Source organism: Gallinula chloropus (genome assembly GCF_964237585.1).
Source record: "Gallinula chloropus genome assembly, chromosome: 3".
In the NCBI taxonomy this organism is placed as follows: Eukaryota; Metazoa; Chordata; class Aves; order Gruiformes; family Rallidae; genus Gallinula; species Gallinula chloropus.
Genome location: NC_140087.1, coordinates 51,391,618 through 51,417,788, shown reverse-complemented (window position 1 = coordinate 51,417,788; position 26,171 = coordinate 51,391,618). Strand labels below are relative to the sequence as shown.

Genomic DNA, 26,171 nt, shown 5'->3' with positions numbered 1-26,171 from the left:
AACTGAAGTGCTCTTGAAAAAGGAAGTCGGATTAATCGTCCCACTGGATTTTCCTTGTTTACACTTAGCTTGAAATCTTGGAAGGAAAAGTAATGAAATTATTACTTGGTTATTTTACTTTGAGAAATAACCATATCCAGTGGGAAAACAAGAAAACCTTAAAAATATAAACAAGTTATTTTCAAGTGAGTCGCTCATTCTCCTCCCAGAGTGCCATCTCCCCCCGCTCCCTCTGCAGCATTTCCTTCTGACCATCTCCAGCCACCTTTCCCTCTCCCTCCACACTATGCATTATTCATTTGTGTCCCGATACCACTCTCCTCCACCCTCCAAAATCTGGCTGTCGCTTCTTCACAGACAGAGGCGTTGGGGGTAAGGCGTTGTGTGGAGGGGGCCAGCCTTTCCCTGCTGAGGGGCACGGGGCCACTCTTGAGCAGGACACCTCGTTGACGAGCCTGCAGGACCCTCCCAGCCCAAACGGGCCCGTGGCATTGGAACACCTTCAGAAAGGTTTCTCTATCGCAGCGGTTAAGTAGGATGAGCCACAATTCTGGTGCAATGCAGCTGTTTTGGTTTTTTTCCACTTATCCAGGTTTAGGAAGGTTTTGTTCTGGTTTGATTTTTACAATCAGAAATTCTATATGAATTATCCAGACTTTTTTTTTTTAACATAACTATAAAATATTCCTGTAACGTGCTCTAAGTATGGACCATCCAACAGGGTAAAGCTGCAAGTCTGCATCTTTCTCTTCACAACCTAGAGTCCCCAGAACAGTTCTCTGGATTTTTAGCATTAAATATACATATATCCCTAACAAGTCATTCTGAGGAGCTTATCAAATTTCCTCTTTTAAAATCTTTGATGATCAGCTCTGAAAAACATTTCTTCTGCTGCTGAACACCCAACATCGAATTACAAGCTCTAATAAAAACTCTAGACGTTTTGCAACATACCTGTCATCCGATTCGGAAGGTTTCCTAATTTTTCAAGCAGGGGGAAGGGAGGCAGGCCGTTGGAGGCAAAGTGAATGCTGACCTGCACTGACCCCTTCTGGAAAACACCAAAAATGTACCATTGGAAACAAACCTGTGCCGGTCCGGGGGTGGCGCGTGTGGGAACTACATGACCTAATAGCTTTTTCCAACTCAATTTCTGCGACTTTTAATCATGTTTGGTTGGAACAGCCTCAACCTTCATAAGCTATTTGCACGGGTAAGGCTCTGGAGCAGACTTACGTGTCATCCATTAGCATCCAACGGACCAGAAAAAGGCCCAAAGGACCAGAGAAGTTTCTTTGTAGTTGGAAGCAGAAAATAGTAACATGTTATAGGAAGTAAGAAAAATAGCAAAAGATACTCCATATTTCAGATAAGAACACAAATCAGTATAAAAAAACAGAGCCTCACAGAAGATCTACGGCATCTAGCCCCAGAGCAGTTCAAACAAAGGAGCACCGTTACTTGGAGAACAGTCCCGTAAAATCTCCAGAGGCCATGAGCAATGATGACATAAATTTCTCCTCTAAATTACGGTACATCCTTGCTCCTGGCCAGACACTGGGGAGCGCTGGTTTAACTTCAGTTCGAAACTAAAAGGAATCATTCCCCAATGGCTGGTGACATCCCATTCCGTTCCTTGGAAATGTCCGGTTCTATCCAAACTGGACATCCCCTCCAGAGTGCTGACAAATCACAGACCGTAGCTGAGCTGACTTACAGAGAGAAAATCGCCTTCTTTTCTCCCTTGTACAGATGGACCACAGTATTTAGGGTTATTTCTCCTCTCCCCTGGACACAAGGGGCTGATGAAATAAACACATTCAAAAACTATCTGCAAGAAATCAGAACTATGTCAAATTTCCAAACTTGGAAAGAGATGATGGGCTTCAACTCAAATTGGCACATGCTTTGTTTGTCTCCCTGGGACCCGATGGTCTGCAGTGCTAACAGTTGTAGAAAATACTCTGAAGACGAAGAAAACATCTCGGGAGAAGAGACGATTCGCTCAAGCCGGAGACTGCATGTTTTTAAGCAACTGTTTCCCTTCTTTGCATTAAATTATGTGTCACTTGAATTCTGTTAGAGACATCATTTGTTTGAAGGTGAGGTGAGCGAGCAGAGTATACTGTATCTGAACTATTGATTCAGTGAAATTTCCAAGGCATCACTATCACCACATTGTTGGGCTCTGTGTCCCACCAAGAGCCACAGCGCTGCTTAAGTTACCATCTTCATCAAAAGTCCCATGACATGGAGAAACACTCCAACAGCTCCTTACCCACCGTCTGCTTATCTTTACCACGGCGCATCAGCAGCGAGTGTACCAACTGCTGGCTTCTATCCCATGAAGAGAGCCAGCCCTTGAGCTTTCCCCTTCACAAGAGGCAAGGAAGCCAGCAGAAACTGCGTCTAACTTAAGACACTGAATAAACTCTCCTGTCAGGTTCTGGCAGCCAAGCTTCTTCCACTGGGATAAAACTCTCTCTATATAAAGAAGAAAAAAAAATGAAAGAAAGGAAAAAACCCATACCAAACCCAACCACCTTGTAACAATGTGACATCACTACACCACTGTGCCTAGCAATGCTCCTTCTATCATTAGGAAGTTATCCCGAGGCTGGAGGGCAGCAAGTGTTTTGTTTGGCGCTGATGTTTAAGCTTTTTGGACAAGCTGAAGATCACCCTGCTTCTAGAAATTATTATATAGCATAAGGTGATGAGAGAGGAAGAGATCTCTTCCAGCAAGCGCTCTTACTCAATTTGTTCTCTGAGTAACTGGGATGGCCTTTCTCATTGCTTGGCATAGAGCGCGAGAGCCTGGACAGGAGCCCTGCCTTCATTCCCACTTCTTTGGAAAGTCCCGGAGCTGAGTGCTTAGATCTGTCACAAAGAGATTTGCAAACTGGACTGTAACAAGAAGCAAGTGTAACACACAAGAGGAAGTAGGTGGAAGACCTCCTGAGACATGAAATCAAATTCTATTTTATATCTAATTTTACATTTATGTCACAATTTATATTTTATGCCATATTTTAGGCAGAAACTCAGAAAAAACATTCAGAACATCTTGCAAGAGCACTGCTGACTACTGATAGAATAACACAAAAGTCCATCAATTCCAAGGGATTTTATATCACTCTATTAATAGTTTTTCTCACTGTTTTTTTATTAAAGAGATGAAATGACAAAAAGAAAGCAAATAAACACTTGGGGAAATCCCATAAATGACCCTTTTTATTGACCACAGTCCAAGTCAACCTTAAGTACTGTCCTCGTCAGGATACAGCATTACCATCTAAAACAAATGGCTAGTATCTAAAATCCCAGGTAAATGCACACCCCCTCAACTAGCACCTCTAGACTACCTTCCACCAAAGGCAGGTGAAAGATGCTAAAAGATGAGGTATGCTAAGAAAGATGATGGGAAAAGTGATGTCCCAGCCGCCTACAAACTGCTCGAGACCTAACAAAGGCAAGTGATATTAAAACAAAAATGGAAAGCGTCTAAACTGGACCAACTGGTTAACAGGAGTAACTTTATAGCCTGGCAACACACTACTCCAAACATTCACCTGTCAAATTGCATGACCCAGTGCAGGAACACATACTGAGCTCATCATCATCCCTTGCAGATAGAGATGTGCAATGGGCCAATTTGAAACAAGCCCCTTCCCTGCGGGAGTCACCCCAGAGCCCATCCAAACAGAGAAGCTTTTCCACCACACAGGTTTAAATTAAGCCACTCCTTGCTCCTCCTCCTACCGGAGAACCAGGAGAGACTCAGAATCTGTAGCAGCAGCTTACGCTTCTGTAACACAAAGCCAGCACTACCTCTAGATTTACCTCCACCCCAAGCTGATACGAGCTCAACAACCCCAAAACCCACAAACACAAAACCTTAAAAAAAAAAAACCCCAACAACCTACAAAACTAAAAACATAAATAAAACCAGCCCGGGGGAAGATGCTAAGCAGGGAATTAAGAGCTTCTAGTCCCCTCCCTCCCCTCAGGTGACAAGGGCCGCGCATCAAAATGGCGCCGGCAGAGCCCGCCTTCCCGCCAGCGGAAGCGGGAGTGACGGCAGCGCCGGCGACGGCAAGATGGCGGCGCCCAGCTTGCTGCGCGGGGGGCTGAAGCGGTTGTTCACCGGGTTTTTCGGGAACAGCTGGGCATCGCCACCGGTCCGAGCCCTCCGGGAAGGTGAGTCTGGGGATGGCCCTGGGCGCAGGGCGGCGCAGGTCGGGGGGGTGGGCCTCACCGCGGTCGGGAGAAACTGTTGCGTTCGCTGTATTTCACGCCCTCTCTCTCAAAGCAGCAGCTTCTTTTGGGGTGAACGAATCTCACTTTGTCCTCTCTCCTCTCTTTTTGTTTGTTTGCAGTCGTGGAGGTGACTGAAGGCAACACCACTACGGTAAGTTGCTGCAGCCCTTTTCCTCAGAAGCTACCCTTGCCACAGCGTCTCCCTCCTTCCACCTCCCGCTGTTGTGTGTGCCCCTGTCCACCCCTAAAGGGAAAAAAAAAACAATAGAAAGGTGAAAAAGCTGCTTTTCTGCCTGAACGCCGGCCTGGGCATTTCTGCCCACGGTGTGAAGGCAAAACCAAGGTGCTGTGAGTGCGGGTAAGCCAGGTGGAGGGTTTGGCAGCCCAAGGTCAGGAGCATTACCTGGTTGCTGGTGGCATGTACCTCCAGTCAGAGGGACCCATGAGCACCAGGTTCCTCTGTGCACGCCTGGTAAAATTGGAAGCCTTTACCAGAGACCCAAAATGCAAGAGGCAGTTCCTCAGACGGGTTTATTTCCTAAAAGTAGTGATACTCAGCATCATTTTAAGTGTGGGCAGGCATAAAGGAGGCTTGTTTGGTGGTTTTGTCACTTTTCACTGGGCTGGCAACATGATGTGGCGTTGCAGGACAGCTCTGTACTGGCTATGTGCCACACACATAACTTGCCTTTGATCCATGTTGTGCTTTTTAATCACTGTGTGTGTGCCATAGTGACTGTTGGTAATGCAAAGCTTGCATCTTGTAATCCATTTGGTAAGAAAAAAGTTTCAGTGAAAGGAGTATCATCAAAGGAAGACCGTAAATACTAAAGGAAAACCACTCCTGAAAATAAAACAGAAGCTCTGAAGTGACTGATAAAGAAGAGCACTTTCTCAGCCATGGTTTACTACAGGAAGGAAAAGACCAAAGCAGTAGAATTAGAATTTTACTGAATTAACACTGTCTGATCTGTTGTACTTGATTTCAAGGTAATTGTCAATTTTTTTTAGTTGGAGCACCAAAATTACTTGGAGCAGGGCCGGGGTGGGGGAGCACAGAGAGATTGCATTATTCTGCTCACATTACTTGTGCCAGTAGCAACCTATGCTTGGCTGGAGATAGGTAGCACAGATATTTTAAAATATGGAGAAGAGAAAGCTCCAGGCAGATCTTATAGCAGCCTTTCAGTATTTGGAAGGGGCCTACAAGAAGGCTGGGGAAGGACTTTTTGGAAGGGCATGTAGTGATAAGATGAGGGGGGATGGTTTTAAAATGGAAGGAGGTAGATTTAGATAGGGTATTAGGAAAAAATTCTTCATTATGAGGGTGGTGAGGCACTGAAACAGTTCGGCCAGGGAAGTGGTGGATGGCCCTTCCCTGGCAGTGTTCAAGACCAGGTTGGATGGGGCCTGAAGCAGCCTGGTCTACTGAGAGGTGTCGCTGCCTATAGCAGGAGGGTTGGAACTTGATGATCTTTAAGGTCCCTTCCAGCCCAAACCATTCTATGATTCTAGTGAAGTGAGGAGAGTGGAACAGAAATTATTTGGGAATAACTAGAAGGCTGCACTAAATGCTAATATATATATATACCCCTAAATAATGAGGGGACAGACTTTATTGCTTGCTAATGAGACAGACAAAACTTGGTTGTACATGCTTTTGAAAATCTCAGTTTCCTTCTTGTCATATTTGTATTAGTGGACATTGTCATGTTTGAAACCTGGATGGAGCAGGCTATTTGGATACATAGTACTGAATGGGACATGGCAGTTAGCAAGATCTCCTCAGACTGCCAACAAAAATAAGTTTAAGATCTGACAGTAGATGTGCTGGAGGGTCTCTTTTTCTTCTCTTCAAGTGCCAGGCTATTAATCTTTGCCCATAGATCTGAAAAAAAAGACCTTGCAAACATACCCTGAAGTTGTTTTAACCAAAACAAGGGGAAGCTGCACACCAACACAACACACAGAGTCCACTGCTGCACTTTGCCCTCAGTCAGTTTCAAAGGGGATGTATATTCTAATCACAAAGTCCCAGTACCTTAGGCTTGAAGTAAAAATACGCATTGCAGTAGCAGAGCTCTTTAGAAAGATAATTCTTCGTGGCCCACTCTAGAAGCATACAGGAGACTTGGCTATTTCTACTGTATATCACAGTATCAACCTAGGATCTGTCAGTGCCCCTGCACTGTGAGGAAAATCTTGTAACAAATTGTGTAAATTGACCAACTAAAGGGCTGATGCATATCCTCTTGTCATTCCATTTATTCTATCGACTCTACATCAGTCTTCTGTGAATCCATATTTCTGTGTTCATCTTTCTATGTGTCCCTGCTTTTATTGGTAGTGAATGGAGTGTTTGACATGAGCCAGGTGAAAGAATCCCAGAGAAATCCAGATTCCACCAGCATACTGAGAATGCAGAGGTTCTCCAACAGAAGAGTAATGGAGTGGGTTAACAATATGAAAGTAGTTGGGAAATAATTGTCAAAAACTATACACTGAAATTTATCTCAAAAAAGATTTATGTTGACATGGCATTCTGAATCTTTATTCAGTTCCAAGATGAAATTATGGTCAAAGTACAGTCTGAAGCCAGACTGGCAATAATCAAGACCAGATATACTGGCTTCCCGGAAGCTATTTTTACCAATAAATTGAAAATTAGGTATTGGGCAGTATTTTACATTGATAGATTTTTTTGGTTTGGAGTTTTTTCTTATAAAAGTAGCTGTTCTGCTTATGTGGGGAGGGATCTTACTTAAAAATTGGCAATATTCTCTCTCTCTGAGGTACAGATACTTCAAGTACGAATAACATACCTGTTTCCATTTTGCCATCACTAGGCAAGAAAAACACAAATCCTGGGTATAAAAAAGTTCCAGCAGTTCCACTCTGAGGGTCTCGTTTGCACTTATGGAAAATCTCCTGCCTTTCCCAGATTTTCAGGCACAAAACCTGATGGTTCAGCCTAGGGTTTCTTTTTAAACTCTGATACTTCCACTATTTGAAGCTGCCATTTGGTGTTCAGAATCTAGTTTTAATCTTAATTTGACCAGAGAAATCTTCCAAAATATTTTTGAGAAAAATATGGTTTGTTTTCCTGTCTTTTTTGTCCATTCAGCTGCAATTTGAGATAGCTCTTGCTTCTATTCATATGTCTGCTGTGGTTCAAAGGGGTACTGCAACAAATGGAATTCAGGCTGACTGTGAACTAGTTCACATTTAGTACAGCATACACAAGAATTTACCAAATGGTTCTCTACACCCTTTGCATTGGTTCTTTTCCCCACATCTGCATATATCCAAAGTGCTTGGTATAGCTATGTTTAAGTGTGGTGGATAATGCAGATACTGTTCCCCTTACATTTGTGTGGTAGTAGTCAATGTATGAACATGATGAGGAGTATTGCTCTAGTCACAGATATCCACAGAGGTCTAAAGTATGCCTGATCATTTTGTTCTTTGAATTGTTTACTAGATTGAAGGGAGAATTATAGAGGATGCTGAAGCACCGACCCCTCCAAACCCCTCTGGCCAGTGTCCCATCTGTCGCTGGAACCTGAAGCATAAGTATGATTATGTGGTAAGTTTAATGAAGGAGAGTTCCCCCATCCTCATAGTCAGATAGATACTGCTCTTAGATCTGCATACTGCACAACTCGCCCCTCTTGCCTTTAGCTGGGTGTAGTGCAGATAGTTAACTATCGCTGCTTCTCTTGGGTGTGACAGGAGTTTCCTACGTGGTAACTGTTTGCCTTGGCTGACAGTGTTCCTGGGAAAAATAAAGATGAGCTCGTGTGAAGTCGGAGGTTCAGACTTACACACACACATCCATCTGATCTGAGAAGGCCATGCCCAGCTTTTGTTGCCCAGCTGCCTTTCAGTATTGTGCTTCCAGGAGAATCAAACCGAAAAGCAGCATTTAGTCAAATGATTGAGGCCTCTTCAAACTCCAAAGAGGCAAAAGACTTGACTAGATCAATTGTAAGTCTTCAAGCACTGCAAATTTTTCATGGGGTCATTGTCCACTAAGGTTTGAACTCTTGGTGGGTAAGAGGACATCATACATGTCTACATCCCTTGCAACAGGAAAAAATAGGTTTGATTCAAGCTTTTTGCAGGAAGAGCTGATGAGAAGCTTATTAACTAAGGAGAGGATTACTAACATTAAATGGGGAAGATGGAAGGGAAATCCTGTAATGCTTGAAAACAAAGGCACAACAGTCAAAACCACTTTGCAATAAGAAGCATGAGATAGAAGATGCAGAGTGTGACTTTACCAGAGGTCATCCAAACACGGAGTTTACAAACAGAATGAGTGCTTCCCCCCACCCCTTGCAAGCTGAAACCTCAGAATTGGCATAAGAAAAGAAGAAAACCAGACAAGAACAGGCTGTTCCTAAGATAGGCAACAGAAGCCTCAGAATAAGTTAATGTCAGTAGGATTAGGCTGGGAGGAATACAAACACATCTGGAGGAAATCTGCGCGAGAAGGACGACCGCTAGTGAGAGGGGAAGGGGACTGAAAGCCACGGTGGCTGCAGCATGACTGAGCTGCTCACATGCTGTCCTAGTGTGTGCACACACAAAATAAAAATTATGTTTTCATATCCAGGCAGTAGTGGCAGCCTTGCAAATGTGAAACCACAGGAAAAAACAGGTACAGAAGTAAACATTGAACTAGGTACAGACCAGCAGGCCTGGATTGCGTGTAGCCCCGAGATTTTAAGGGAATTAGCTAACAAATGTATTAAAATACTTGCAGGATCGTGGAAAAAAAATCCTAAGGAATTGCCAAATGTTTTGAAAATAGCAAGTGAAATACTAAATAGATGAGAGATTACCACTTACTAACTCGAATCTTGCAAATTCCAAGTAAAATGGTATCAACTAGGAGTAGAAGCAAGTAACCTGTTGGATAGGACTAATTATGACTCATGAATTATGAACATGAGTACAGAAATAATGTCAGACAAAATATTTGCAGTTACCCCAGGCAGGTGAATCAACAGATGTGAGATGTAAATGAAATACCGGTTTACTATCTCTCAAAGCCTGTGTTGCAGAAATCAGGCTGTCTGGGATCTGAGTGTTGTCAGTGATCCTGACTGAGACTGGATGCAGTATTGTACAGTGAAATAAATTGGGAGTGGGAGATTAACTAGAGTTCTCTGGTCTGGTTTCTCAACGATCTGGGAAAGGTAAAAATTCACTGTATTTTGCAGGTGACAATAAATTAGGAGAATGGCAAACCCCATTAAGGTTGGAAAGTACTAGAAAAACAGATCATGTTTGTTTTGTGTGGCCTATGTTTGAACACAGTGATTTCTATGCAACTTTTTTCTTCTTTATGGTTGCTGTATTGTGTGGTGATCAGAACAGACCAATCACACTGGTAAATAGGTTCTTAAGGTTAATATAGTTTTATGTGACTTTTAAATGCAAGGAATCAACAACATCATTAAACTGGGTAGTTCTACAGAGTTGCAGAAACTACTCCGTGAGTCACACGTTAACAACTCCAGAGAAACTATAAACTGATGCTCAGAGATTAAATGAGCTGTGGGAGCAGATTATATCTTGGAAATGAATATACAGACTAACTTTATACTTCTGTCCATAGTAGAAGACTGTGTTGTATGTAGAGATAACAGTGCCACTGGGGAACCAAAGAAGCAGCTGATGCTGAAGACCCTCAGCACCAGGATTAGAAGCAGGCTGATGTTCCCAACAATGTAAAGCATGAGTCTTAGGTATGGGTGTAGAGTGAACTAAGCTTTTGAGTTTTCTTCCACACTTCACTTTGATTCTTGGGTCTGATTCTTTCTACTGTTCAGCATGGAGGGAAGAGAAAAACAAATGTGAGGAAAGATCCAGCAGCCAGAGTCTGGAGAATCATCGCTGAGATCATTCCTAAGACATTGTGGTCCTGAGAGACAAACTAGGAACACGTCCATCCTGACTGTCATGTAGTTTTGTAATGCATATGCATCTGGTGTATACATATCCAGTAATCCAGCTTTAGACCAGAGGTGAACCTGGACAAAAAGCTAAAGAGAGCAGTGTGAACTGGTATTTGAGAATTGTAGAAGGTTCTTACCTCGGTGTTTAGAAGTATTCATCTGTGGGGCTGATGAGAACTAGGAGAAATTTCAGTTTTGGAGTAGACCACCTCTTCTGCTTGAGTAAGTCCCTTGTGTGTTTGAATGCTTTGTACCAGTCATGGATTTTCAGGCTTTTAAATGTTAAGGTGGAAAAAAAAAATCTCATTTTTCTTCACAAAAGCGCTCTCTGCTATTTTTCTTTGCTGCAGCAGTGATGAGCAGCAGAATCTTGAAATGCTTAAATAATAAAGTGCAGGCATTTAACTGTGTGGGTAATTAAACACTGGCACAATTTACTCACTGGTGGTTAATTGTCCTAAAAGTCTGTAAATTGAGAACAGCTATTTTTGTTAAAGATACAGACTAGTTCATACAGCATAACCTATAATCTGTGCTTGGTAAGAGATCAGAATAGATGGATCACAGTGGTTCCTTTGAGATTGATAAGCTGAGATCAGTCAGTCGCACAGAAGGGAAAGTGTGAGCTTTTTTGCTTGGGACGCTTGTAATTGGGCTGAATGAGGCACTGTGAAAAGGGAAGTGTTGAATTAGCCCCTGAGGGAGCTGAGTAATATGACCTCATAGGACTTTCCTTTTGTCATGTGCAACTAGCAGAGTCTAAAGTAGTGGCATAATGAGTTTCTTTGGCTGTCAGAGAACTGGGGGACCAATGTCTCCAGAGTTATTAATCAACTGAACAGGCATTGTGAGCACTAGCAGGTCATGATTCCAACCTGCCTCAGCTGTGGTTTGGAGGGCTGTGGCTGGCCTTGCCAGTTCAGTCCCCAGTCTCTGCTGAGGCTCAGGTTAACGGAGCCTAAGGTATAAATTCCCACGGTCTGTGGTCTGTGTGTGTCTGTCCATTGAGACACAGACCTCAGTCAATTTTTTTTTTTTTTAATTTTTTTATTTTATATCCATTGGAGATAAAAAATTACTGTGGTCATTGTCAGGATGCAACTGGATCGAAACCTGCAATCCTGTTAGGAAATGCCTGGAGAATGGTGTACAGCTCTCGGGAATAAGGGAGAAAGGAAAGACTAGAGACTTGTGTAACTGGAAATAATGACTGGTGGACTTGTCTGATACAGCCCAGTAGTAATTTGGCTACCCAGACAGAAGTCTTTTTGTGGCAAATGAAGGTTTTAATGAATCACATACAACCAGTATGCAAAGACACCTCTGCATTTTAATATCTGCAGGCACTTGGAAAAGTGCCTGCAGATATTAAAATGCAGAGGTGTCTTTGCATATTCGTTGCCATCCATTCACCAGAACGTGCTGTATATAGTGTTTGGTTTAGCAAGTTTATCCAGCCCTTTTTAGAGGTGAAGGCTAAACTTGTTTTTCCTTTCCCCCCTCATCCACTTCAAACATCATTAGCCTGAGTTAGGCAGTAAATATGTCATCTTGCTTTGGCAGCAATTAGGGGAAACCAAGCTGCAGGCTTTGCCTGTTAGCCCCAGATTAATTCAATCCAAGTTGTTTTCATCAAATGCTGCAGATTACAGGGGTGGGAATCTGGGTCCGGCCTCGTGGGAGCTGTCCAGTGATTAAAGCAACCCCGCGGTTACAGGCTTGGCTGTCCACTAGCACAGAATGTGAATTTCATGGAACATGACGGCACCATGAGACCCTGCCAGCTCCACATACTTGCTCCTTTCTCTCCACAGCTGCCCCACAAAGTTGGCTGTACCTGTCAGCGTTCTCCCCGTGGTGAGGCGCGTCTGTGGGAGGTACTCTGGGGGAGGCACCCGGCCTCTTGGCTGTGGGGGTCTTCAGAAGTGGACAGACCTCCTGCCAGGCGTGCAGCCTGGTGAGGCAGGTGGCAGGAGGCTAGTCTGGAGCCGCTGTGGCTGCAACATAGGCAATTTCTGTAAAGAAAGGACTGTCACACGGGGGTGTTGGTTTGTTGGGGACACTGTTGGTCAGAGATGATAACAGAAAATGGATTTTCCTGATTTATTTTTTTTTCCCCCCCCACAGGGAGAAAGGCTTATCTCCCTTTGCTTTCCACCTCCCCCCCTCCCTTTGCATGGAAACACTTGATAACAAGCCTGTGACTCCATGAGGCGTGGTGGTAATACGAGAAATCACTTGGACCACACACACCCTTCACAAGACCATGTGGCCTACTTAGGTTTTCAGGGCTGCAAAGACTGGAACAGCCTCAAACTCACCGTCAGCTCCTTTTTTCCTCTTCCCCACAGAGTAATGTAGCAGGCTAGTAGAAAAGTCTAGGTGGTTTTTCTCTTTCTAGGCATTTGGAGCTAAACAGCCCTTTTTTGCTTAGGGAAGTGGTATGTTTGTGCTAAATGGCAAATTGAGCTGTTAGTGGTTGGGAGAACTGGATGGCTAAAGAAGAAGAAAGGGGGTGGAGTCTCAGTCTGGTTTCCTTAATCCAATCCAGGGCATTTCAGGAGTGGCCAGAAGTCAGTGAGTGCCCTTGGACCGTTTGGCTGGCCTCCATCCAGTTTCCACCAACGCAGCTGGCACCAACTGGTCCCCTGGTTACTGTTCTCATTGGCAAGACAGTCTGTTAGCTGGGCTTGAGGACACTTCACTTCCGTTTTAACCATAGATGGGCTCTCGGGAACAGGCTGCTACTCAGCTGTGCTTTTCTTGTTCTTCAGATACATCATCACTGGGCGTGGGGGTTAATTTTGTATCGGTGAGAAGTTGCCTCGCTGGCCTTGTTTTCGAAGGAGCTGGATCTGAAAGCCAGTGTAACCCATTCATTGTAGGCAAGCAGAGGTAGAAGGGAAGTCAGATAAGAGAGAAATTGTGTGTCAAGATAATATTAGTGCAGGAGGGATTGCAGGGGGATTGAGGGAAGGACAAAACCAAACAACCCAAAACAAACAAACAAAAAAAATCCATTAAATTTTGGCTGTATGACTTGTATGGCAGCATCTGTCAGAATCTGTCCTTACTAGAAAACCCTAGTCAATTCCAGCAGCCCCCTTCAGAGCCTAGTTATCTTGTGTAGCGGGGGTGGATGTATAATTTCTAGATAGCGAGATCTTCTAAATATTCATTTTATATCCACTTGTGATTCTTTGCTTACAAGGGCAGTAAATGAAGCCAGGAACGCTCCAGGGGAGCTCTTTGTCAAGAGTAGAGATGAGGGTGGGAAGTAGGTCTGTGGATCTGCAAACAACGGGCAGAGTCAGGGTCACCCAACATGAAAAGCAACAAGTGCCCTTTGTTCTTGCCTGTTGCCATGCACGGGGGGGGGGGGGGGTGTGTGTGTGAAATGCTGACGTACCTGGTTTGAATCCTCATTCTGTTGGGCTGTGCGATGGCAGGTCCCCTCCAGCCTGCAGGCACCCTCCACGTGGTCCAGCTACCTCAACTATGAACATGTTTACAACTGTGGTGGAGAAGTAAACTCTCAACCAGCATCATCTATCAACAGATGGGGAGAAGAACAAGCACAAAGTCTCCAAAGACCCTTTGGGCCGACGTACGCTGACGTCAGCGTGTCATGGGGACCTGCCTGTGTTGGCCTGAGAGGCACAGTTGCAGTGGTGCTGTGTGTGGAGATGGAGACCACATCTCTAAATGCTGGGCTGCTGGACACAGTACAGCTAATGGGACACTTGTGCAAGAGCTGTTGCTGCTGTGTTTAAAAATTTGTCATCTGAATTCTGTGGTATTATCTGGTCCCAGCGATCCCTTTAACTTTGTTTTTATTAAGAGTGCTTTGCATTTCTAGAGCTCTTAATTGGAAAGGTCAACAGCAGTGTAATCTAAATGATTCTTGAATCCCAGACAAACGCTCTGCATGCTCCAAGTGCTCTTTCCATCCAGCATGGCTGTTACAGCCCCACCTCACACATGCACAGACCAAGGACTGAAGGCAACAATTTATCCTCTTAGGTCTTTCTCATCAGCACACGTTAGTGCAAGATCTTGGACCATTTTCCTGCTCTCCACCCCTTCAGAGAGACATGAGGGAAGTTCCACCATGGGAAACTGGACGAAAGTTTGAGGAGTAGATAGCAGAGAACAATCTTGCTCTGAGGGAACAAGGAGGGGGGCCAGAGGTGATCTAACGTATCATTGACCTTTAGGATAGCAGCTGTGATGGCATTTCAAGTTGTGTAAACAGTATCCATCTGTAGGTCTTGTGTAACTGTGCCTGACTACCTAGGGCTCATTATCTTAGCTTGAATCTTGGAGCAAGTGACAGTGAGGTAGCAGGGATTGCAGCTGACATCATGTGTTTACACTAGTGAAGTCAGGGGAAGACTCAGACCATCTGAGTGACCTTACTGAGCTCAGTTGGCAGGCAGAGTGACAGCAAGCAAAAGCCACTTGTCAGGCTGTGGCCAAAATGCGTAGGAAGGAATCATTGTTTTGTTTTGCTGTGTTCTGTACACAGCCCAAGGGCCAGCACAACACCTAGGGATCACAGCAGTTAAAGTAGCTGTAGCACTGATGGCTTTGCCCTTCTCTTGCTCTCCCAGGATGTCCTGCTGCTGAGTCAGTTTATCCGTTCTGATGGAGGGATGCTGCCGCGAAGGGTCACAGGCCTCTGTTTGGAGGAGCACAAGAAGATCGGGGTCTGTGTGCAGATGGCTCACCGTGCAGGTACCTATTCTTCTCCTGAGACAACCCATAGAACCCCTTGAGATTTAGGAAAGCTCAGTGAGATATCATTGTCCAGTCTCTCAGCAAACTTGTTAATGGTCCAAGGGCTGGGGCAGGATGATGGACCAGAGACTACCTGTTCTGCTTTCAGTGTGTCTTGGCTCCTGCCTGGACAGCAGACGTTTATCCCTGTACATGAGTCTACTGTGGCAGAAAAATCTGAGAATGGGCTCAGTCTCTAGTAACTAATGATTAAATACCATATTCTGAAATTACTTGATTGTGTGTGAGCTTGCCCTGCCCTGTTAGCACCATGCACCTATCTGCTGTGGCATTTCTTGCTTTACCCTGGGAGTGGGACCCAGGGTGACACAGTCAGAGTATTGTGCTGATCCTTATGCCTGGTAACTGAGTTGCATACAGGTTAAACAGACTAAGAATCTTAATAGTCAGTCTGATTGGACACCACTGTCCTGTGTCCTCTCAAAAAGCCTCTTGTATGAGCCCCATTCTCTGTGTCCTTGCTGTGTGCCTCCTCTCTATACCCAGCAGAACCTCCTTGCTTCTCTTTGGCTGAGGTGCAGGTTTGGCAGCAACCAAGGATCAAAACCCCGCTGTACTTCACACAGGTTTTTGCTGTGCTGCCCCAGCAGGGATCAGGGTTGCTGGGCTTATGAGGTGCAGTCGAACTGCTGGGTGCTGCAGAGGCAAGGGGGCACTGCAAAATATTCTCACGCTTTTCTTCTGTTTCAGGTTTGCTGCCAAACCACAGGCCTTCACTTCCTGAAGGGCGTATTCCCAAGAAACCCAAGCTCAACAGGTGAACAGACTTGTCTTTCCATCTCTCTCTTCTTCAGGAATAGATTGGAGGAGGAAAAGCAGTTCCTTATAACTGGGTAAAACATGCCACGGGCAATAGGGCTCATAAAGAGTAGTCATAGCACTTCAGAGAAGGAAGGTCTGTCACAATATTGTCTTGTTAGTGTTTTAAAGACAAACTACATCTCATTCAAACCATTTCTCCACACAGCAGTAAAACTGCCACACGTGTTAGAGTCTGCCCTCCCTCCCCAAGCTGCACTCGCCTCCTCATCACTAACAGTAGGTCAGTCATGGGAGGATGCCACAGAAATGGAGTCACAGCATTACAGAGCAGCTGAGGCTGGAAGAGGCCCCTGGAGAGTCTAAGCCCACTACTCAAGCAGCGTCACCTAAAGCAGGTTACTCAAGACTGTGTCTGGTTTTGATTATCTCCAAGGATGGACCTTCCACAGTTTCTCTGGGCAGCCTGTCCCAGAGAAGCACCCTCATAGTGAGACCAGTCGTATATTCAGACAGAATTTGTTGTGTTTCAGTTTGTGCCCATTGCCCTTTGTCATGTCATCAGGCACCACTGAGAAGAACTTGGCTCCATCTTCTTTATTCCCTCCCAACATGTATTTATGAGCACTGGTAAGACACAGACCCCTCCCTCCAGAGCCGCCTTTTCTGCAGGCTAAGCAGCCCCTCCTCAGCCTTTTGGTGCCTGGCCCCCAACAGCAGAAGGGTGCCGAGGAGAGGGGTACCAGCAGTGAGTTGGGGTATGAGCAGCCAGCAAGGGCCCATCACAAGCCTGTTCCCTTCTGCCCTGTCCCTGTTCCCCGCAGTCCTCTCTTTGCCCTTCCTGTGCAACAGGGTCTCTTCCCCCTCCCTGCCTGAATAGCCCCTGGCCTTTGGTGGGCAGAGGGGAAGCCTGCAGCCGCCTCCTGCACTGTGTTGGGTGATCAGAGGTGCTAATCCCCTGTTTATGACCTCACACTCTGTTTCCATGGGGATGTCAGAGCGGTTTATGAACCTTGCATTAGCAAGCTGTGGGGTTACCAGAGGCCATGGGGCTGTTGCTGGGAGAGCTCAGGCTGCAGAGCTGGGGGCGGCTGGAGGCTCCTGCATTTCAGGTCTGACTCTGCAGTGGAGATTTGAGGCAAGCTCTTAGAAATGACCCTTGGGTAGTGGCAGGTTGCATGCTGGATATCAGTGAAGATCAGGTTAGAGGGCTCTCCCTTTGATGCAGCCCTGTAGCCATCAGATACTTCCACTCTGAAAACGTTTTCTTTCCTGTGCCTTGTAAGTCTTTGGGATTCTTTAGCAGTTGTGTCTATCTAGCAGCTGCAGGGTGGAGCACATTATCTAGTGAGCATTCGCATAGCAACTCTGCATAGCAGGTTGAGACAGGAAATGGTAAATCCTCTATCTTGCTGGAATCACACCAGGACTCCAGATCTAATGCCCCCATTTATAAATTGTTCCATAGACTTTTAGTAAGAACAAAGAATGGATACCTCCAGATACACTGTATATGGAAGTAGGTGCACTACGCCTCTAAAACTGAGAGATTTAAATTGGAGATCTGTATCCACACCCTTCCTATTGCATTTCTAGTCCCTCCCTACACCACCCTTGTTTTTCTCCTCCCAGCAAGGGAACATAGCAAACAGGGTGGAAGCAGAAAGCAGAGCTGTTGCTGAGGCCATGGGACAGCATTGAAGTAGGCAAGCTTTGGGGTCTGGTGGAGACAAGAGAATAGGATCAAGAAATCTGACTGAAATGTTTGGTGGTGGGGCTTGAATTAAATGATGAGTCCGAGAGCCAGGATAGAGTGCAGAGGTGCTTCAGGAGTGCTCCCCTGGCCCCTTGTGATACTGATCTCAGCGTGCTGGAAGGGGGAAGCTCTGCCTGTTGGAACCTGGTGACATCCTGGCCATTGAGAGTTTTGATTCTGTGCACCCCCACCTGCACTTCCCACACTGCTCTGTGGAACAGTAGCTGGCATCACATACAGCAGGAGATGTAAATTGCCCCCCTTCCTCTAGCCTGAAAGGGGGGACTGAAGGGTCCCCATATCCCAAAGACATTCAACCAGTACTTAATGTGGGAATGGAGCAGGAGCTCTTTTCAGAAGTTTCCCACATAAAGGACTTGTCCGAGGTTACCTTGTCTTTGTTCTGTAATAGTAGTCTGGGAAGCACTCAACCAGTGGTGCTGCAAGTGAGCTGGCAGGGGAGGACAGGGGCAGAATTGGGCTGGAACTTTTGAATGGAACAAACTGCCTTGTTCGGTGCCATGAGAACATGAGCAGGTCATCCTCGAATCCTGTCTGATGTAGTATCAGGGCTGCACACCTTGCTTACCCTGTCCCTTTACTGTGTATGTGTCATCTGAGTTTTTAAGTGTCAGTTGATGAAGGGATGAACAGGATGTGCATCATAGCAGGCAACACACTGCACAGTTAAGTGACTGTATTTTCCAAACCCTTGAGCTTCAGCTCTTTTTAAGAGATGACTGTATTGGCTGCTGTAGTCGTCTTCACCTCTCTACTTAATGAGAGGGAACCACCTTTTTGCAGGCTGCTGTAGCCCCAGGAATGCACAGGCAGAGGCTGAGGTGTCCTGTGATATGCTCAGGCCCCTTGCTAAAGCTCTTCCAAGCCAGCAGCACGGGTCATGTACGTTCCTTAACAGCAGGTTAACCAGCCCTTGTGCTCCCCAGCTCTGCCTGCAGAGACAGCTTTCTCTGTGCTCCACCACACACTCTGAGTATGGTCTTGAAATACGGTCTTCTGCACCTCACCCCCTCCAAAATAACCCCACACTCCAGGAGCAGACTGAAGTAGCTATATTGTAGATGCTGGAGCCAGTGAATTGTCACCAGCTGCTTGAGGGACCTTTAACCTGATCTGTGAAGGACCCAGGGGTTCCTGGCACAGCAGCTTGCCCATTGCTGTGCACTGATGCTTGCAAAGGTGAAAGAGGCATCACTTGCTTGGCTCTGCAGCAGACTGGTTGGTTCTCCTTGGTCAAACCAAAGTAGTCAGCCAGCAAACAGAGACAGAGAGAATTGTGTATCAGGACTACAAACTGAGATGGATGGGCTCAGTAGTATCTGCTGTACAGAGAATTTAGCCCAGTCTCACAGTTCTCTGGTCCTGCTGTCTTTTAGTCACCTGCAGTTACTCTCTTGCCATCAGGAGCTTACATTGCATGTGGAAGAAAGCTTTGCATACAGAAGACAGTTTCTGCTACACTGTTCTAAAACAGGAAGGCATGAGGTGAATAGAGCATCATAGAAGCATATAGTTTGTCTGAAGACGGTGACAAAAAGCTTTGTGCTGATGTAGGGCAGCATTTCTCTCACTCTTACCTCTACTTTCATGTGCTCACCCCTTCTGCTCTGAAATGCCTTTCATTGTCCCCCTTGAAGGAATCTGTTGTCTACCTCTTCACTCTGAATTGAGAAATCCTTCACTTTGCTAAAGGAGGGACTTCTAAGAAGTCACTGTCCGATCCAGATGTTATCCCACATACTTCTGTGAGCAGTCCTACCATCTGGGACTGAAGAATGTTTTGCTGATGGAAGAGCTCTTGACATTAGACTAAACCATCAGCTGCTAGAGTGACCAGACCAAGATGAAAGCCAAAGATAACTTTAGGGACGGATTCCACTCACGACACCTGAGATTGGAGATGTATTGTGGGGAGTGTAACTTGGAGTCAGAGCCCAGCACCTCTACTGTGATACAGACCTGAGCACTCACTGCATGGAGGCACCGTGGCTGTTCTGTAACGTAGAGCAGCAACCCCTGCCTGGCTGGCGTCTGGCAGATTACATCATTTGGATGAGCAACCCCTTTCATTTCTCTCCAGTCTTCAAAACTCTGGTTGATGCTTCCTTCAGCCAGGCTTCTTCCAAGGTTGTGTCAGTATTTTTCAAAGCAACTTCATCTGCTGCCAAAAGAGGGACAGACCAGCCTGATGAAAAACTGCTTTGTCTCTGCTCTTTGCCCCTGAGACAGTGTACAGGCCAGCTGCATTATGGCTCCTGGGCAAAGGTGCTAAGAAAGTACATACAGAAGGGTAGAGGAGCTGTGTTAATGTATACTTCTGAGAGCACCAGAAAAGCTGCTCCTCAGCTTTTCTTTGGCTGCACTTGTGGCATTCTTGGCCAGAATGTTTGGCCCATGTCACGGTCACCCTGTAAAGTGAGCCTGCTTCAAATACAAAGTGTCTGGCATGCACTGGCTATCACCTAGCCAAGATTAACATGCCACCATATGGAACTATCAGCAAACTGTCCTGTTTTAACAAGGGTCAGGGGTGCTGCCCTGCCATTGATCTAGTGATGTGAAGTGTGGATTTATCACCCAGAACCCCTCTGCTTACTCTGCTCCTCCAGAAGGTGCTCTTCTGAGGCTTACTCGATGTTTTCCAAGAATCAGAATCCCTGCTGTATTTTCTGAAGTCGTTTTATAGTGTCTTCATTGTATCAATGTTGGACATTCCCTCCTACTTGCCCCAGATTACTCTTCAGAGAGGTAGGAATGTCCCTGCTTCGCACTGGGTCACTTGGCAGCTGGCCTCCCCTCACCCACCCCATCTCCTGATCCTGTTTCTACTACTGGAATGCAAGAGGAAGAGCTGAATGCTTGGGATGTAGTGGTCTGCAGATCCCACCTTGTACTTGGTCATCCAGCTGTCTAGCACAGCAGAGGATCACCCATCCAGGATGTAATGTAACACAGAGGAGGAGATTGGAACTGCAGAAGCAGGTGTAACGTGAAAGTGGAATGCCAGCTTGAGCCAAGCTGTGGGGTCCTGAGGGTGTGAGGAGACACGTAAGAACAGCTTGTGGTCAGAATTCAACCAGTGGAGCGCTTCAAAGTTCCCATTTCTATGCCCTGCAGCTGGGACACTGTCCAGGTGAAACTTGGTGTGTCTCATTTCTTGGACTTTATTTCTTTGCCTTTTTGCATAATCTGGTTTTAACAGCGATGGCTCGTGAATGTTATCACTTCACTGCTTCACTTGCTATGGGTACTTGTGCAGAAATATGGCTCTGGAGTACCCACATCATCCATAAATTCTTGAGTCTTACTGTCTTCCCCCCTCTTCCATATCCTTTGTCTGCAGAACTTTGACATGGAAAGCCAATGAAGTTGACCCCCATCAATGCAGAATTACTCCTTACAATTCATTTTCTCATGCCTGGCCCAGTCTGGGGCTTTCACTGCTTCCAAGGGATGATTCCACAAGCAAATTTGTTTTGCAGCCAAAGATTGTTCCCTCAAACTCAGCCTGAATTCTCCCTTTCATAACTTCCTGCTGGCATTTCTGTGTCCATTTGTGCTCCAGCCTGGCATGTTCCAGTGAAGTGCTTCAGTAACAAAATATTTTCCCTAGCCCGTGAGGCTGAAGTTCCCGGGGATTTCACCAGCACCGTGCAGAGTCACAGACTGTTCTCATATTCCAGAGCCCTGTGTGCAAGGCCACCACGCACCAGAACCGTTTGGGAAGCGGTCAAGCACAGCTGTAGGTGGAACTTGCATGGCTGCTTTCATGAATGGAAATCTGAATAGCTCATTGATTTTCTTTCCAGCGTGGAAGTTGTCGCATGGATTGTGTGGACTAACACGTTACCCAGAACAGTCCCTGAGTTCAGGCCAGCATCTAGATGTTCTCTTAATGTGATCATAGCACTCATTTTCTTCTGGCAAGTACAAAATGTTGGTTGAAACACAAACCTGTCAAGTTGCTCCCTTTCCAAAAGGACTAAGGGCTGTCACAGGTTCCCTGAGTCTGGGCTCTGTCAGCAGGAGGTGCTGTGGAGTGCTTAGCTGCCACTCCATTTTTACCTTCCTACTGGAAGAACAGAACTTGGCACAGTTAATATCCAAGTGAATCTCTCCTCCATCACATGCACTTGAAGTTTTGTGTTGGGAAAGAGGCAGGTTCCATATTAACTCCTCATGAATTACGAAGTTCTCAGGCTCAGCGGACACCTCTTGTCCCTGGGAGCAGAATCTGGTTACGCTGCTATCAGCATTTCACTCCAGCAGCATGTGGTTTCTCTCATCTGCATGGAAACTCTGCATGTGAATTCAAAAGCAACGAGCCAGAGCGGCTGCAGGTGAGCAAAGCCAAGAGGTGTCATGGGAAGGGATGTGGCAGGAGGAGGCAGTCTTGCCAGCACTTTGATCGAGTGCTTCCTGCAGTCTGTAGCCCTCTGCCTTCTGCTCTTAATCCAAACAAAAGCCGGATTGAAAAAGTTCATTGAGGGTTCAGAAGTTCAGCCTTGAACTGCACCAACATGGCCTTTGCTTGGGCTGCAGATGCCCCGTGGGTAGGTTGTTTCCCTTGCCCAGCACATGGAAGCCGTGTGCCTGCTCCTTGGTGTTAAGCATCAGCCCCTGAGTGGGAAGGCTTTGGGGCCCTCCTGCTCACTGAAATAAAATCCATGGAAATGGATTTTCATGTGCCACTCAGACTTCAGGCGATTGCAGTGACTGCAGGTGACTGACCATGCTTGTTTCCATCCTGTTTGTATCCTGCCTTTTCCCATCAAGGAAGTCCCACCAGAATCCCTGTCACACTTTATTCACACTACTCATTTGTGTACATGAACTCTGTAGGGATGCTGGTTGTTAACCAGGATCCTAGCATTCTCAAGGGGGCAAGCAGGGCCCTGAGGTGAGTTGCCAGTCCCAGAGATTGGCAGTTCTGTCCCTCTTTGTCCAGAGTGAGAGCTCTGCATGCTGAGATAACAGGTTAGGATACTACAGACCAGCTGCATTTGGCATCCACATGGAGCCTCTGTCCTGACAACCCTCAGCTGATGGAGAAAATTCAGACCATCTGCCAGTGTGTGTGTGTAAAAACTCCTCAAGACAAGCCGTGTGGCTCGATACAAGGGCAGGTTGGGTAGCGTGGCTAGAAAAGGCGTTACGCTACCTTACATGAACAGCAGCGTCTGCAGGAAAGGCCTGTGTGCTGGGCTCTGAAGCTCTCCTCTGAGGGTTGTGGATTGTTTTTACTCTCAGGGAAGAAAAAAAAATCTGTGAGACAGTAGGAACTGGGGTTAGTCAAAGAGGAAAAGGAGCTCTCTAGACTGACTGCTCCCAGGCATCAGGCTTTTCCACTGCTGAATCAAGGTAAAAAAAAAAGCAGAAAAGGCAGCAAACAAAACAGGACAAGTTTGAGTTTGGGACAAAGCAAGTATTAAAAGCGCTAAAAGCAAATGTGCTCCAGGAAGGGAAAGCGTCCAAATGTCTGTTTCAGCTAACAATGAAAAGCCCCAGCCTGCAGTCCCCAAAGGAAGCCAAAAGCCTGGACCAGAGGGCTGGATTAGACCTGCTCAAAAGAGAAATAACAAAAGCTTTAAAATCAGGCCATTACTAAATCCTCCTTCCTATGCAGAATTGGGGTGTGCACTTCCAGCCCCCACACAGAAACAGAGGGATTTCTTAAAAAGCCACCGTCTGCCTGAACCTGCAGACAGCATTGATGTGTATCTCACATCCACACACTCGCTCCTCTCCCAGTGAGATCATTTATTGTCACGGGAGCACTTTCCCGTAAGCCTGTGGACACGTGACCAGAGCTGCCCTTGGCACACTGGTGTATTCAAATAATTTGGGGTTATTTTTCTTCTTTGCTGTAACTGCAGTCTTGAGATATCCAAACTTGCTCTACAGGCCTCCCCCTGCAGCGAGGGGGATGTGAAAAGCAGGACCTAGCCCCATGTGCCCATCAAATACCCGTACGGCTTCTCCCAAAGGAGCTGCCTTTGCCATGGTTCTTTGCCAGATTCCAAACTGAGACCTACGCACGGACTCTCTGAGCCCCCTGCTTGCATGTGAAATTAGAGACAGGAGAGTCTCCCCTACTTCCTGCCCTGATGTTGTTATGTAAGGGATTCCACTAATGCACTAGCATCACATTAAAGGTCAGGAGGGACTGATTTAATGCACGCGTAGGGCAACAAGTGGCTGGATCTTGCTCTACACCATCCCTACCCCAAATCTCTCCTGCTGTTGCTTCTGGGCGTTTTAACTATCATGAACTCCTCAAAGCACAACCAAAGCATTTTGGAAGTAACTAGTGACTTCATTTCAGCAGCAGGAGCCTCCGAATGTGATTCATTTTTCAGTTTGTGCTGTTCAGGAGTGCTGAGGAAAAAAGTGCTCGGGAAACAGGCTGCTGTTGCACACACAGTCTGTAGCTGCCTGGCATAGCAGCCTTCCTTTGTAGTTCCCAGGAATGTGCCACATGCCTTCAGACAAATGCATTGCATGGTCTCTGTCCAAAGTTCTTAATATCTCAAATTTGCACGATGCAAATAAAAGGTAACAAAGCTGTGTGGGGAGAGGATGACTGATTGAGGTTACATTAAGACCATGGGATTACTCAACAGAGGCATGCAAACATTGCTGGACAAAGTTTATCACTCTGTTCCAAATTCTAATTTGTTGGAGCATTGTTTGTGAAGATTATGCTAGGGTTTTACTTTGGATCTTTATTGTCTGAAAAGACTCCTCTTTCTCTAAGGACCTCTATTCCCCTCTCTACTGGTAGCAAAAGATTTAAAGCCTAACAAAACTCCAGGCCACCCAGCCACAGGGTAAGATTTCCAGTAACTGATTCTAGATCTGAAATCCCCTGCCTGTTTGCAAAGCCAAGTCTAAAACTTCAAATGGCAAAGAGCAGGGAATATTTGCCAGACGCTGCTCTTCACAGAGATTTGTATTTGTGATGGTAATTCCATTCTAGTACCTCTCACACCCTAGGTTCTGACTTCCTGCACCAGCAAGCAGCAGTGGCATTGTACAGAGAATACCGTAGCAAATCTGGACATGTGAAAATACAAAACTAGGCCAGAAATCTGTCTCATGCAGAAGAAATAACTGATTATCCATTGAAAGTAAACCAATCCCTTTTAGAGACTTTTATTTCTCACAGAGTTTAGCCTTTATAATTAGTTTACCTTATTGAGGCCAGCTGATGGAATAACACCTCCCATACCGGCTGGATGCATTCAGTCTTGGACTTAGTTGTGATGAAGGGATTTGGCACTCCAGTTTAGCTGCAGGTGGACAACTTGCAAGCAGCCTGGAGACTACACCAGATTTGTTTTGTGAGACTGGAAGTCAAGCAGGTGCCACTGGGTTCAGCACAGAGGTGCAGCTTACAGGTTCCAAAACAAACAAAAATTCCTTTCCAGTGGTCCCTTCTAAATTGAGGGAACTCTGCTCACGGTTCCTCCTTTCATAAAGAGGCATGTGGGGAGGCCAGAGGCTACAGTGCCTCCTCCTACTGCTTCAGTCAGAACATTCTCTCAGTGCTCAGTCTCAGACTTAAATGCCTTTGTGTTGTTTTGACAGGTACCTGACCCGCTGGTCCATCAGATCTGTAAAGCCCATCTGGAGCAGGGGCCCTAAGTGGTGCAAGAAGCCCATGCCAGTCGGACACCCTTTGCTGAAAGATAATGTCAGATACACCCAGAAGCCTTTCTACTTCAACCACTAGTGGTCAGAACTGGCATCATCAGTAAGCACGGCCAGTTTGTGCTGTTCTGCTTTTTTTTTTTGCAAGTTTGTCAGCATCTCAAATCTTTTTATTCCAAAACTCTCATTAGGACTTTTTATTGTCTCCAGTGAATGAGCTGCAATCAGCTCCCCTAGGAGAATACAAGATTTGGCAAAGTTCAGTGTGCAGAATGATTTGGAGAAAGCAGGGCACGAAGACTTTTACCTCAAAGCCAGAAAGGGACTGAAGGCTTTTGTTTCCTTATGGGCCACGACTGGGTTTTGAAAAGGTCGTTTCCTTCTTTTCCCAGGAACGAATGGTGATTCCCTATTTACATCTGTTATCACTGTGTCAAACTCAGTTTTGTCTCATCTGGGCTTTTGTACATGTGACACTGATGGAAGAAAAAGTCCCCTGCAGCACTATGTTTCCTTGGCAGGAACAGAAATTGTTAATGACAACTGAAATTATATTTTTTTTTATAATCTGTAGTATCCATAACTCTGCAGAACAGCAGTGGCAGACAGGCACATGTGGTTCTTAGATGTCCCTGTAAGGATTCCTGGCTTGTGCTTCACTCCTGGATCTAATAAATACAGAATTTTGACATCCTTGGTGACTTTGCCTGATTTTTCCCCTTTCAAACACATTTGCCACAAGGCTTCCATTTCAGTGATGTGGCTGCTTCCTGGGATAGTTTGGGACTGATGTATGTGCATAATTTTCCCTTCTGAAGCTAAAAGGTGGCACCATTTCCCTCCCTGTGCAGCACACGTATGCACCTTCCACCTACTGACCTCTGCTACCTGAGAAGTGCTGCTTATGGACCTGATATGAAAGGCTCATTAAATTTATCAGGGTTGTTATTGTTTGG

At 45.8% G+C, this 26,171-nt stretch overlaps 1 protein-coding gene across 1 annotated transcript; it reads left to right on the top strand.

The window, feature by feature from the left end:
• Window positions 1-4,100: 4,100 nt before the first annotated feature.
• Window positions 4,101-25,906, top strand: MRPS18A (mitochondrial ribosomal protein S18A; the record flags this gene model as incomplete). Its single annotated transcript, XM_084261853.1, has 6 exons — window positions 4,101-4,200; window positions 4,380-4,411; window positions 7,742-7,846; window positions 14,840-14,963; window positions 15,717-15,783; window positions 25,153-25,906. 6 exons carry the CDS (start codon window positions 4,101-4,103, stop codon window positions 25,295-25,297), a joined length of 573 nt encoding a protein of 190 aa, XP_084117979.1. The 3' UTR covers window positions 25,298-25,906.
• Window positions 25,907-26,171: the final 265 nt, after the last annotated feature.